A 13,934-nucleotide genomic window follows, 5' to 3' on the forward strand; every position below is an offset into this window, starting at 1 on the left:
TGAAACTAGTTTAGATGCAGCAGAAAAAAGTAAAAACCAGTTTGTATAGCTATCATTTGGTTGTTGGGAATTATAGAATAAAAGTGAGACTTCAAAAAAGTCAATTGAAGGAAGAAGTATTTGGTTATATAAGTAAGATCATTAACTATTCTCCAGACTCCTGTTAGCAGGAATTTTTGAAGTTTCTAAAAACTCATTTTCATAGAAAACAGTGTAGACAACAGAAATAAGCATCTTTTACATAGGTTTGCAATTCTGTAAAGTACCTCAGTGTTAAAGTATCTTGGCTGAAAGTAACTCTTTCTCACATAAAATGTGTTTTTTTTAAAAAACATGAAAACCTACATTGTGTATCTTTTCAAATTAATTCCGTAATGAGCAGGAGGGAATTAGAAATTGATTTTAGAAAATCTTATCAAATACATAAAGTCACAAAACTAGGGGGAAGAAAAAGAAGAGTTTCAAGAAATATAAAATAAAAAGAGTCCTACCCGATTAGGTGGGGGGAACCATTACAGAACTATGCTTTCCTTTCAAGGGTCAGAAAAATGGTGTGCTTCCTCTCCTCAACTGTGTTAGCTTAGAACACCTGAAAACACCAGAGATTTGTATGAATCTACAGGTCTCCAAGACAATTCAGTTGAAGACTTTGAGATATAAATAAGCTTTTTCCAAATGCCCCTACATGAAATTAAGCCTGGCCAGACAGCTAGGGAAAGCAAGAGAGGTGCGGTGATGAAAATGCCTTTCAAAAAACTAGAAGCAAAAGACATCTTAGCACCACTTTAGGCACGAAGAACAAGGAAATATAGGAACATGTAAGAAAAATTAAGCATCTCCTGAAGAGTTTTAATAAACAAACAGTGTCAAGAGAAAATCTAAACCCCACAAAAAACACCTTCAAGCATTCAGCTGTTTTCTTGAGACTAAATTAGAACACCATGCTCACCACTTCAACAAAACAGAAAAGTAGAGGACATCTATTATATATGAAACCATAGAGAAACAAGGCAGGGTACAATAAACTACTGAAAATTTTCCCTCAAAGAAGTAACAATTAAGAACTTCCATGCAGAATTACTGAAATTCTGTATTTTTATATATTTTTTTTCCTCAACGATTCTTGGATTACTTCAGACCAGAGTCAGCATTATTATTTGTCACTGGACTTATCCAGAATGTAAATAATACCAGCACCTCTTCAGTGAACTCTTCTGATGAGTAGCTCTTATAAATTACTTAAAATAGTAATAGCTTTTCCTTGTTCTAGGCAAAATCAGAAAAGGAAAATAAAGTTAAAAGAGTAGTAGTATATTTGAGGAATGGATGGCTTAAAATAATGTCTAGATGTAGGTTAATTAGGTAAAAGCATTAAAATAAAATCTTGAAGAGATACAGAGCCAAACAAAGTAATTTCATAAGCCTAAAAGCATTTGGAGGTAATTTGGATTATTAAAAACCAGTTCTTTTTAAAAACAGTTTCAATGTTTTGGAAGGGTAAAGCCCAGTAGCTTGCCTTAGTTACAAACAAGTCAGTTTTACAACTCAGGAAGACAGTACTGTGTATTCCAGAGCAGCTGTGTCTCGAAAGAAACCATCATTATATTATTCAAAGCTGCTACTTCAATACAGGAGAGAATGAGCAGCAAAAATTCTTGGGCTATCCATCTGCTACACACACACTTAGTCAACAGAAGCAATCACACTCCTTCAAAATATTACCCTGTTACACAAACTGCAAGTAACTTATTTCTGAATATATTAGGAACTTTTGAATAAGGCTTCCTACAAGAAAATTAAGTGCTTTACAAAGCAATTTTACAGTTACAGGAAATTGTCTTACATCCCTATATAGGGAAGTTGACAGCCATTTTAGAGCCCTGCCTAGATCTACCCTGAGGACATAAGAGGCCAGTCCTTTTCAAGGCACTTGTTTATGGCTGCTACCCTGGACTTACACCTCAAAAGAAATGCCTTTGCTTTTATTCTTTTAGTAGCAATACTGGAGCACTAAGAAGAACCTAAGCATTGCTCCCTGGCCAAAGCTGAGTTGTAAAGCTCAGGTCACTCAGCAGGTTTGTGTCCTGAGCAAGTCCTTCCATTTGTTTTGATCCTTGGTTCTTCTCCAAATATTTGTTCATTTTAATCACAGCACCACCTCTTTACCTCTTTAAATGAAAGAGGTTGTTGTCCTTCTGTGTGTTTGCACAATCCAGACATCATGATACTGGCTAGAGAGCCCATTTCCAATCAAATTGCTCCCAAAACAACCTATTCCAGCCAATGTGACAGCATTTCTTGTAAGACAATTCAGCATTATTGATGCAAATTAGCAGACCCATATCAGAATATATGAATGACCAAAGTTCTACTCAATCTGTTTTATTTTCATTTTCACTGGTTTACAAGTCCAGTTAATCCACAGAGCTCTTAAAAAAAAGCCAAGGTACATCAAAAGAAGCTGTGAAGTAGTTAAATTACTGGCTATCAAAATAAAAGTATCTTTAAAAATGCTTCATTTAAATCAAATATCACATATTTTAAGTAATCAACTACTTTGGCATATTTCACATTCTGGGTTAGCAAATACTTCCCACATAGTGTATCTTCAGTCTTTAAGTTGTGGGAGGCCAAGTGTACAATTCAGGCAGCTTTTTGACTTAACAAGGACTGATGGATCCTGTCAGTGTGCCCTTACAGCAAATACCCATCTGCCAGAACAGTACTTCTCTAAACCTGTGAGCCTGAAAGGCACTCTTATGCTGATTATACAGGAACTACTGATTTGAAAGACAATGGGAAAATGCTTAGGGAGCACACCAAGTAAAGCATTTTCCTCCTATTACAGTATCTAGGAAATGTCTGGAGCTCATCTTTACTTATTTCCCAGCTCCTGAAAAACACTCACTATGCTAAGACTCAAATCTTGCCTTATGTCAACATTTAAAGATCCCAATGTGCTAGCTACCATACAAACATATTATTCCTACACCAGAAAACATGCACAAACCAAACTAACAAGATCACAGGCCACTGTCCTGTGAAAACACTACAAATCAAGTATGGTGCAACTAGGAATTGCAACATCAGGTAAGTGTTCACTTTGAAGATACTAACAGGAAATCTTCTGTAAGATGTTTGAGAATACCTTTCTTCAAGTATTCTTGAAGGGGTATTCTAATGGGGTACTAATAACCAACCAACAGCTCTAGGTCACGACCACACTGTTACTGCCTTTTACTGTGCTTTCTTCCTTCATTAATCACTTTAAAATGCATTTTATAATGAGTGGGCAGGGGTGGAAAAGAGACCAACAATTTCTTCAGCTACTGTACAACGTCAAACTTCTTACAAAGACCCAGTGCTAGCTTTTTCTTAAAAGAGTGTTTTTTAGAACAGAGGAAAACAAGAGCAGTAGGAAAGATTTCACACTTGTTTTCTGACACACACACCATGTGTCAAAACAGGAAGTGCATTATTCAGCAGCACAGGAACGCTCGGCATGGACATAGAACACACTTGGTGAGTCAGAGCACCCAGGTTGAAGACGGATTTAGTGTGAGATAAGTGTTCGTGATGAGTTAGTGCAGAGCTGTCACCAATGTCCAGGCTTAGCTTATTTTGCCAACCTTCTGTCTGAAAGGCACTTAGATAATCTATAAAGGAGCCTACAAGAGCTGGAATGGGACTTTTTACAACAGCAGGTAGTGACAGAACAAGGGGGAATGGCTTCCAACTAAAAGAGGGCAGGTTTAGATTAGACACGAGGAAGAAATTTTTTCATTGTAAGGATGGTAAAACACTGGAACAGGCTGCCCAGAAAGCTGCGGATGCCTCCTCCCTGGAAATGTTCAAGGCCAGGCTGGATAAGCCTTTGAGCAACTTGGTCTAGTGGAAGGCATCCCTGACCCTGGCAGGAGGGCTAGAACAAGAAGATCTTTAATGTCCCTTCCAACTCAAACCATTCTATGATTCTATCATGATACATATTTGTGTTTTCTTACATTGATGTACAGACAGTAAACTAAACGTTACAAGTTGTTACTTCTGTCTGAAGCTCTGCTTGAACCACTTTCACTAAACAACTTTTGCTGCTACCTGTTCAAAGTTTTGACAAAAGTACTCTTGACTCTTAAAATTAGGTTCAAAACCAACTTAAGAGTAAACCTTATAAACATGGGGAAAAAAATAAAGTACTGCAACCAGTTATGCAAAAAATTAATTGTGCACTTCTTCTGCCTCACTGGGTAAAAAGTTGATCGTTCAGATGTTTGTCATCTCCATTAGTGACGTGGATGATGGATCAGAGTGCATTTCCCCAGTCTGCAGACGACAGGAAACCAGGAGGAGCTGTTACTATGCCAGGTACTCGTGGTGCCATTCCACAGATATCACTGGGCTGGAGAAATGGGCAAACAAGAACCTCATAAATTCAACAATGGGATACGTGAAGTCTTACACTTGAGAAAAAACAACTCTTTGTACCAGGACAAGTTGGAGACAACAGCCTGGGAAGCAGCTTGGCAGAACAGAGCCTGGGGTCCTGCTGGACAAATTGCCCATGACAGCAATGTGCTCCTGCAGCAAAGGCTACCAACCCCAGGCTGTGTTAGCAAAGACACTGCCAGGAGTTCAAGGAAGGTGATCCTTCCCCTCTACTCTAACTAGAACTTAGACCCACCCAAACCACCGTGTCCAGTTTTGGCTCCCCTGTCCAACAGAAACATGGACACACTGGAATGAGTAAAGAGAGATCCCTACCAGACTGGAGAATCTGACATGGGAAGAAGGGCTGAGAGGGCTGGGATTGTTCAGCCCAGAAGAGGCCCAGGGGAAGCCTTGTCAAGGTGTGTGAATACCTGATGGGGACAACAAAGATGGAGCCAGACTCCTCTCAGCAGTGTCCCATAAAAGTACAACAAGCAATGGGCACAAACTGAAATACAGAAAATTTCCTGTCAACAAAAGGTTACATTCTTTTACTACCACAACAGCAGTCAAACACTGGAATAGCTTTGCCAAGAGAGGCTGGAGTATCCATCTTGGAAGATAATTGAGAAGAGTCTGGCCATGGTGCTGAGCAACCTGCTCCAGCTGATCCTGCTTGGAGGACAGGCTACTGGACTAGAATGTCTGCAGAGGTCCTTTCTAACCTCAACTATTCTGTGGATGCAGGACAGAAACAACATGCACTTCATATAAACCCAGTCTCCTACATGTTTCCCTGTAACAATCCAAAAATTTAATTTCCATGAGAAATTAGTATCTTATTAGATCTGCTGTATTTTCCCTGAGAGAGATGCCAACAAAAGAAACCAAACATTGGCTCAGAGAAGGCACTGACATATCCTGTGCTTCTACAACTCTCCTGTTGCAACTTTTTTTTTAAAGCAGTAGCAGATCAGCTAACTCAAAACTGCTTGCCAACAAACAGCCCAGAATATTTTCAAAAGTGATCATTCCTTCCATCTTCCACTTTTGGGGTCTTAGCCTATACAGCTTGCTATCACTTTAATAATTATTCGTACTCTAAAGATATGGATGAATTATCCAGCTTGCTGTCATCACTTGTTTATTATTTTCAGCAAAGAACTCTGATAACAATGTTTGCATTCATTCATTTTCAAATTGTCAGCTTTCATCTTACATGCTCTCATCTGAGACTAGCAGAATTCCCCATCAGTAGGATTAAAAAAAAAAAAAAATTCCACAGCAGTTTGGTAGAAGAATAGCTGACAACCTTCTTGTCCTTGAGAAGGGACTGGAGAGGCGGGGGGGAAATATTCAAGAATTATTTTGTACACTTAAAGAGCTTCTCTAGATTCAGCTGAAGAACTGTATTTACTTCCCCTGAGCTGAACTGCTGAAGAAGGGCTCAAGTATTTCCACTCCAGTAGCAACCACAATTTAGCTCTGGAGCAGGGATTTCCCTCTGCAGTTTGAAGCACTCTTTCACATGAAAAGCGCTCTGTGGAACACACTGTAAATGTAGAACTATTACACAACTATTATCTAGTGATGCTGGCATGAGGAAGCTAGAGGGAGGAAACAGGAAGGATATAAATACAAGTCTGCAATCTTTTATATTTTACTCACAAAAGGGAAAATCACCAGAGCTCCAAGAGCTACATCTGAGCTACTGTGTTGGTGAATAAAAAAAAAACACGGAATAGTGATACACATTCATTTTACACAGCATTTGAATAAACTGCAAATAAAAATTCAGATTCTCAGTTTCACAGAAACTTGTAGGCACCTGACTCCTAAAGATCAAAATGAGATTTCATATCAACTTATTTTAGTAGACTTTAGCCTTAGTGTTCATTTCTCTGTGCTGCTTTTTCACCTCCACCAGTAAAATGTTTTGATATATGACTCACAGCTAAGAACATTTCAGAGGACACATTCAAAAGATTTGAGCAGACACTGTTCTGGCAGGTTTTTTTAAACAATGAAAAATGTTACTAAAGATTACAGGAACAACCCAGAAGTTGAATGGCTGCTGGGAAGAGTCAATAAACATCACCTTTGCTTAGAAATTAAGAGTTTCAGTGCAAGGGTGTCTCAACCCTCTTAGTATTTAGCTTGCTAACTTTACAAACAACATTCCATTCTGTTATGTATATTTTTCTTGAGATATTTTAGGGGAAAAGAATGCTTGTAAAAATAAAAGAATTAGTCCAAAATATTCTCTACCTTTTAAATGGCTGGCACCTTGACAATTCATCTTTAAGTCATAAGCACCAAAACAAAATCTCACTGATCCTCACTGCCAGTGATTTTTCAGGAATGTAGCAATCAAATCAGTGGTAACAACTGGAATACACCTAAAATCCAGTCTTAAAACAATGTTCTTAACATTAAATGCCTTCACATTGTTCTGGCTATGGAAAGTGCCAGTGAGCTATTTTAAAATTTAGAGCCTGATGCTGTCAGGTTCAAAGTACTTCTGGATGACAGAAAGGAGCCTTCACATGTAAAAGGGGAATCAACACTTTGTCCTCCTCATTCTTGTACCGAGCAGAATGGAGCTGGTGGAGGAGGACATGCACAAGAAGAACATGGCCAGAGAACCTGCAGAACCAACGCTGTAAAGAGCACACAATGCTCAGCGTGTGAAGGACAGCATGATCTCAGCACCACAAAGTTGACTTTGCATAAACATCTTCTATAGACGGCAAAATGTGGATATGCTGACACGAGAGGTGTCTAAAGAAGCATTTTGCAATAGAGATCCTTCTCCCAGGTCCTTTTCACAGTTGCTGCTATTTATGTGGTAAACCTCCTGTATGTACAACTCGAGACTTCAAACAAAGGTTCCCGTTGATTCCTATGAGCATCATCCTTGCAGTTCAACAGTTCTCGGAGGCACTGAGCGTTAAGGTCATTGCTGAGTCCTTCACCTGCCTCACAACACCTGGTTAAAGCCCAAGACCACCTATGCAGCCCTGGGAGACCTCCATCCTGCAGGCAGACCCAGTATGTCAAGGAACAGCTTCTACCAAACTCTATTTTGTTTATCCGCCTCCATAGCCCTCCAGTACGTCTAAACCTTTTTACATTTTAAGCTCATCTCCATCTTCGGGGGACCAAGCAGGCAGGGAACCATATTATACTGCCACCTCCACTCCCTCCCCTTTAACACGTCTCCTAACAACGCCACGTAGGTCCAGATAATCATCTGGGATGAGCACTTCAGGCAGTCCTCGGTGCTCCTGAGGGAGTACGTTCCACTCACACGCCCCAATCCCTCTCCCCCAGCCCGGCTCCGTCCGAGCCCACTCCCCCCTCACACCGCTCCGCGAGCACAAGGACCTCAATTCTCTCCCAGATCCTTTCCAGCTCTTTTTGCGTCCCCAGCGTGGCCCGGGGGCCTCCCCCGTCCCCTCAGGGCACGGAGACACCAGGGAAGAGCCGCATATTCCAGGCACGTCCCTCTCCCTCCGCGGAGGGGGATGGGAAGAGCAGCAGCGGAGCGGCACCAGCCGAGACGTCAAGCGGAGGAAAAACGAGGACAGACGGGAACTACGCGATGGGAATCGCTCCCAACCTCCATCCCACAGCCCCGGGGCTCCCGAGCCGGGGAGAACCGGGGGGGAAGAAGGGGCTCCCCCTCAGCGCTGCTCGGGCGGGACGCTGAGGGCGTTAACGCGCTCCCCCCCGCGCCGGGGGCGGCCCGGCACCCACCTTGAGAGTGGGGTACTCCTGCACCTTCAGAGTCATTGAGAGCTGAGCGGCTGATTCCTGCACCGCCATCTTGGATCGGGCACCGACCTCCCCCCTCCCTCCTTTCCCTCCCGCCCTCCTTCCCAGCGCGTCCCGGCGGGAGCTACCTACGGCGCGCGCGGCATGCCGGGAAACGGCGCGCGCCCCGCCCCGGCCCTCATGGACACGGGCCGAACCAACGCCGCGCTCTCTCCCCCCCCCCCCCCCCGCCACCGCCGCGGCTTGGTACGCTCCGCGGGGGCGGTGACGGAGGGAGAGCGACGGCGCGCCGGCCAATGAGCGGCTCCCTCCCTCACGTGCCCCCGCCTTGAGCGTTGGCGCCGCCCCAGAGCCCGGGGAGCCGCGCCTGAATGGGCAGCGGGGAGGGAATGGGCGGGGCCGCGTGGAGGCGCGGACAAATCAAATGGGATGACGGCAGCGGGATAGGCGGGCTTTGGGGGGGTTATGGACACCCAGCCACTCAGTGGAGGCAGAGAGCGATTTCCTACGGCCCAATCAGAACATGCTCTGGGGATCAGTGGGCGGGGCCTAAAAGTAAATTTTGCTGGTGACTTCAAACGGCCGTTTTAACACCCCCGAGGTGTCCGGGAAGGGGAGGGGCGGGGCGCGGAGGCGGGACGCGTTGTGATGGACAGCGCCGCCAGCCAATGCTGTAGCCGCTCACTTGACGGGCAGGTTGCTGAACCAATGGTCGGTGCGTCTGGGGCGGGCGGGCGGAGCGGAGGGCGGCGTGTGGCTGTGTGTACATCGGGAGGGGCGGGGCCGCCCCCGTGAGTTCCGCGGGGCGGAGGGAGCGAGTGGCAGCCAGTGAGGTGGAGACGGCGGGAAGAGGTTTAAATAGCGGAGACGGCAGCAGCCCCCTGCCCTCGGCTGCCCGGGCCGGCGCTGAGTTTTCCCCGGTGAGCGGAGGCGTGGGGCGGGCGCAGCTCCCGCCGCAGCCGGGCCGGTCCCGCCCGCCCCGCGGGGGACGGGGTGGGAAGGGGGGGGTGGCTCCGTTCGGCCGCCGGGGTCTCTGGTGGTCCGTTCATGACTCTCGCAGCCGCGCCGGGGAGCGGGGCCGGCGCCGCCGGGCGCTACAGGTGCGGAGTTGGGGCTGCTCCGGCCGGTGCTGGGTGCGCGGGCTCCTGGCGGGATCCCCGGCGGGCTGTGGATCTCCATGGCTGCGCTCAGAGGCTTTGCGTGACCCGCTGACCTCTGGCCGGCCCCTGTAAGGTGACAAGCACCGGTTTAAGCGAGCAGTAATTCCTCTGCCGGACGTACGTGAGTGTTTCCATTAAAAAAAAAAAAAAAATAGGGACGTGATCCTGCAGAGTTTCTTACTTGTGTGTGCGAGGGAATAAAACCACTCTTGGAGTGCCAGTCCTTGTGTAAAAGCTGCTTTCTGGGCAATGCGTAGGGGGCAGTGTCTCGATGTTCTGCTCCTCGCTGTGACCTGGGCACCTCAGTGCGTGACACGGGGCACTGGGACAGACCTTCATCACAGCGTGTGCAGCAGCAGGGAAAGGTGCCCACAGCACCTGTACGCGCAGTAAATACAAACTCCATTCTGTTGCTGTCGATGTCAAAAGTTAAGTTTCTTGGTGCACTGGCAGCAAATGTGCTTCAAGCAGTGTGCTGCTTGAGTTTGAAGCTTTAAAGAGACCCCAAAACCTGTCTCTATCAATAACCGTGATAATTTTTTTGCTCTCTAAACATTGTGGTTATGTTTTTACTGGTCTGCAGAAGACTGAGGGAAAATAAACACCAGTACTTCCAGGAGGAGCAAACACATTTAACTTTCATGGTTTGAAAGAGCAAGTATGTTTCTGAGAATATTTGATGGTATTATTTCTGATGTGGATAGACCTCACTGCGCTGAAAATATCTGTCCACCACAAAGGGATGGGGGTAAATAAAAGGGAATGTGGGAAGTCATGTAGTCGAGGTTAGATTCTCTTTGGCTCTCAATTCTTAACTTTTTACTGATATTTGCTCACAGCTGCCCTAGCATTCAGCCTCGTGCTGACCATAACCAGTAAATGTATGCCTAAACATAATTTACCAAGCCCATACCAGGTGCAAAGCCTTTGTCTGAGAAGTGTGTTAGTAAAACTTTTGTGTTAGTTACACCTGGGATTAGCATTCATGTCTAGACACGATCTTGGGACCAGATCCTGCAAGAGGACTTTTATAAGGGGGATTTTGACTCCATTAAGGCTCTGTGCAGGGAATGGTTCACCCTGAGCTGCTTGGGTGGAGGATTGAAAACTTTGCTCAGTTGTTGCTGTATTTACAAACATAATTATGTGGCATTGTAAAATATTCCTGTTCTTCCTGTCTGTCTTAAATATCCTGTAAGCTAATATTTAGAAGGAAATTTGCTCTTGAGTATTCCTTGTGATTAATGGTACTGAGCAGCTTGAACCTGGCATACCTTAACTCTGTGATGCTTATAGGGATTGGAGAAGTGTGACTTGCCGTGTAGTTGATCAAGTCACGTACGTATTTGTCCAAGACACTTATTTGCAACAGGTTTTGTTTATATGTAATCTCTTAATTGTCCTTTCTGATAATACATTAGCTCGTTTAATGTGGCACAGATACTCTGTGGATACAGGTAATGTGCTCAGACTGTCTTTAAACTGGAGGGTTATTGGTGAGGCTTTGTCAGACGTTAGTAGCCAGAGCTAAAGGGGTTGCTTGATGGAACAGATGGCCAAGCAACCATCATGTCAGAGAAAACAGCATGTATTCGTGTATTCTTAGTTTAACACAAGAGGGAGCATGTCTAATCTTTAACCTTTAAATATTGCAACTTCAGGGAGAAAGCTTGAAGTGTTGAGTGTCAACTAATTTACGTTCAAGGCTCCATGTGCAAATATTGATACAACCTATGCATATTTCTGGCTTGTTTTCAGCTTTAGCCTGCAGCTGTTGATTTATACTGTAAATGTTGGCATGATAAATGTGGGGATGAGAACTAAGCTAATGATCTTTTGAAGTTGTTAAAATCTGTAGTTTCCTGCTAAATTAAACAAAATATTTATGGCTATTGTTATTCTTGGGTATGGTCATTAATGTACTAAGGTTGTACTTTTTTCTTAAATATTAGGTTAATATATGTCTTCTGCTTAACCTACCATACAAACTTATAAAGCCGAGACTTAATTAAATTTAGTTTAATTGCCTATATACCTTTGCTTTTAGAGTTCTTATAAATCCTACCATTTTATTCTTCAATAGGAAGTATGAAGTTGGATCTACTAAGAAGTTTGGTACTGTATCTTTATTTTTTCCTTGTCCCCTGGTGTCATAAAAGGAAGATGAAAAATCAGCTTCCATTTTGTATTTCTTGGTATTGTCCATTGAATCATAATGTGTTAATGTTTGTCCTCATTCAGTGTCTTGTTAATGTGAATTAGCAATTAGTTTAACTTAAGCAGTGTGCAGAGAATACTCCAAACCTTTAGGAGAACTTCATTCATTTGTTTCCAGTAGCCTTCCAGTTTGCTCCAGATTAATGATCAGAGAAAAACATCTGCCTACCATTAAACACTGCATGCAAATGATGTATCTTTCAGGAACATAAACACTCTGTGTGTTACTTGGTGGAGCAGAGCAGAAACCTCAGTGCTCTGCTTTCATACGCTGAAGAAAACTGCTGTGGATTGAGATTTTACCACGCTTGCTTCTCTTTCCTCTCTGTGGCCATTAGAACCCCAGTGCCAGGTGGCAGAAGTGGGTGTGTGTCACCATCATTTCTTGTATTTGCAGACCAGGCTGGCCTAAGGCATGAATGTGAAGGCCTGTGCTGGTTCAGGTGGGAAGGAGCACAGGTTGTCCCACTCTTCAGTAGAGTTCTCTTCCTCTGAGCAGGTGGGTGTGGTGGTATTGTCCTTGATACTGGATTCTCCATGTTTCTTGGCTATTCCCTATCAGTCAAGACTTATGCTTTGGTTTTCTTGCCCAGCGGGCTTAGGTTGCTGCACAGACTTTACAATAAAGGTGTATTTTTACTTTAAAAGAAAGTAGTAATGTGACTGTATAGCTCATGGTTTGGAGTTTTTTCCTTCATTTTGTTATTGTAACTTTAAACATAACTGAAAAGTGTCTTCGTATATCTGGCTTGTGAAAAAAGGCTGGTGAACTTTTATTTCTGTATCTGAGAGGAAATTGCCAAGAGTAAAAACACAACAAACAAACAAAAGTAAAAGCTCCCTCCACCAAAACGCTACGATTGACAACAGCAGCAGCGATTGCCCTGATGTGCCACCGTTTAGAGTGTAGTTGCAAAGTAGTAAATAGAGATCAAACGCTTTGTTTCCTTATTTTAACATGATTATGAGGACCCTTTCCTTATCCAGGGAAAATGCAGATGCCCTCAGCAGTTTGGGTTACCAAGTTACCATAATGAATTGGGGTTGAGACCTCAATTGAGACCTAGAGGCTGTGCTGGATTGTCTGTGGGAGCATTTTCATATCTCTGGTACCAATCTGGCACCTTTCAGGCAATGTGTGTAGAACTTATTTAGAAATTATCCCATATTTATGCAAACCGGGTTTCGATGTTAAGATATGTTTTATATTGCTTTTATTAAAAAAAAAAAAAGAGGGGGCATTCACAATGTAGGTCAAATTCTTGTGAAACCTCTTTAATAAAAAAGACTTGTATTTGCATAAAAAAAGGCATGTGGGACTGCCTGACAAAGTGCACAGACTCCTGTAACTTTCTGAATTTTCTAAATGAGTGATTTAAAATGCAACGGGAAGGGGGTTTACCTGCAATATTTTTGGCCATAAGCATTTTTTCTTTTTTTTTTTTTCCTTTTTGAATTACAGCCCCCTGAAAATGGGGGGGTTTAGAAAGAAAGTGCTGACACAGCCTTGACTACAGAGCAGTGCCCTGCTTGCTGCTGCAATAATTGTCCAGGCAGTGTTTTCTGCTTCCCTGCCATTTTGCTTTACATTCCTTCAATCCATTCCATTTTTAACTTTCCGAAAGTTTGGTATTATTGCGAGCCCCCGGCGTGTGTGCAGCCGCCGGAGGAGCGAGGTTGGCAGAGTAGCATGGACTTGTTAATCTCAGCCTGATCTTGTCAGCAACAGCAGAGCAGAGGGAGAGGCAGAGAACTCCGGCTGGGGCAGCGCTCCAAAGGTTCGTCTCTTATTTTTTTTATCCCTAAATTGCGTCTCCGCGGCCAAGTGCTGGGTGTGCGGGGCGCGGGGGCTCCGCGGCGGGGCCGGGTGCGCGTTCGGCCGCGGTGTTTGTGCCGGGGGGAGGCTTCGGCTCGGAGACGGCCACGGCGTGTGTGTGTTACGGCCGCGGAGACGCCGAAGGAGAAGAAACCCTGTTGGTTCTCCATGCAAATGACCGCTTTGGTTGTAACAAAAGCCTTGATGTTGGGCTTGGAAAAATGATCTGACAGTGTAACAACCCCAGGCCACTTTCGCCATGTTTTTGTTTATTCATGTTTCATTCCGTCTTCCGTAGCTATCTCGCAGATGTTTCTAATTTCACTGTTTGTTGTTGGTTTGCGGTTGTTTTTTTTTTTTTTTTTTCCCCTCTCTCTTTCTTTTTACACCGTCGAGCCTTTTTGGAGTTAGCAAGAAAACGTGTGAAAGAATGTTAACAAAACAGAGAGGTGTTGCAGATGTTTATACTTTAGTTCTTGCGTTGCGCCTGGCGATTCTGGCAGAGGGATTCGGTGCATATGAAGGAACGTAAGAAG

General features: G+C 44.1%; 2 protein-coding genes across 8 annotated transcripts in view; one reads left to right on the forward strand and one right to left on the reverse strand.

The window, feature by feature from the left end:
• MAEA (macrophage erythroblast attacher, E3 ubiquitin ligase) overlaps nucleotides 1-8,357 on the reverse strand; it is a 48,658-nt gene extending 40,301 nt beyond the window's left edge. Inside the window, exons 1-2 of one of the 5 annotated variants that reach the window (XM_053940192.1) lie at nucleotides 8,188-8,274; nucleotides 492-589 (exon numbers count right to left, since the gene is read on the reverse strand). Coding sequence is in view for 2 of the 5 variants with exons in the window: in XM_053940195.1 (XP_053796170.1) it covers nucleotides 8,188-8,256 (69 nt within the window). In the remaining 3 variants the exon portion in view is untranslated. Of the gene's footprint in view, nucleotides 1-491; nucleotides 590-8,187; nucleotides 8,292-8,333 lie in introns of those variants that run through there. The other 4 variants (XM_053940194.1, XM_053940193.1, XM_053940195.1 and 1 more) reach the window with 4 other exon arrangements.
• A 688-nt stretch (nucleotides 8,358-9,045) lies between these two features.
• CTBP1 (C-terminal binding protein 1) overlaps nucleotides 9,046-13,934 on the forward strand; it is a 234,140-nt gene continuing 229,251 nt past the window's right edge. For 2 of the 3 annotated variants that reach the window (XM_053940075.1, XM_053940071.1), the window contains exon 1: nucleotides 9,048-9,125. The gene's annotated coding sequence lies outside the window, so the exon portion shown is untranslated. Of the gene's footprint in view, nucleotides 9,126-13,934 lie in introns of all 3 variants that reach the window. The other variant, XM_053940072.1, reaches the window with a different exon arrangement.

The sequence above is a fragment of the Vidua chalybeata genome, chromosome 4, assembly GCF_026979565.1.
Source record: "Vidua chalybeata isolate OUT-0048 chromosome 4, bVidCha1 merged haplotype, whole genome shotgun sequence".
Taxonomy (NCBI): domain Eukaryota; kingdom Metazoa; phylum Chordata; class Aves; order Passeriformes; family Viduidae; genus Vidua; species Vidua chalybeata.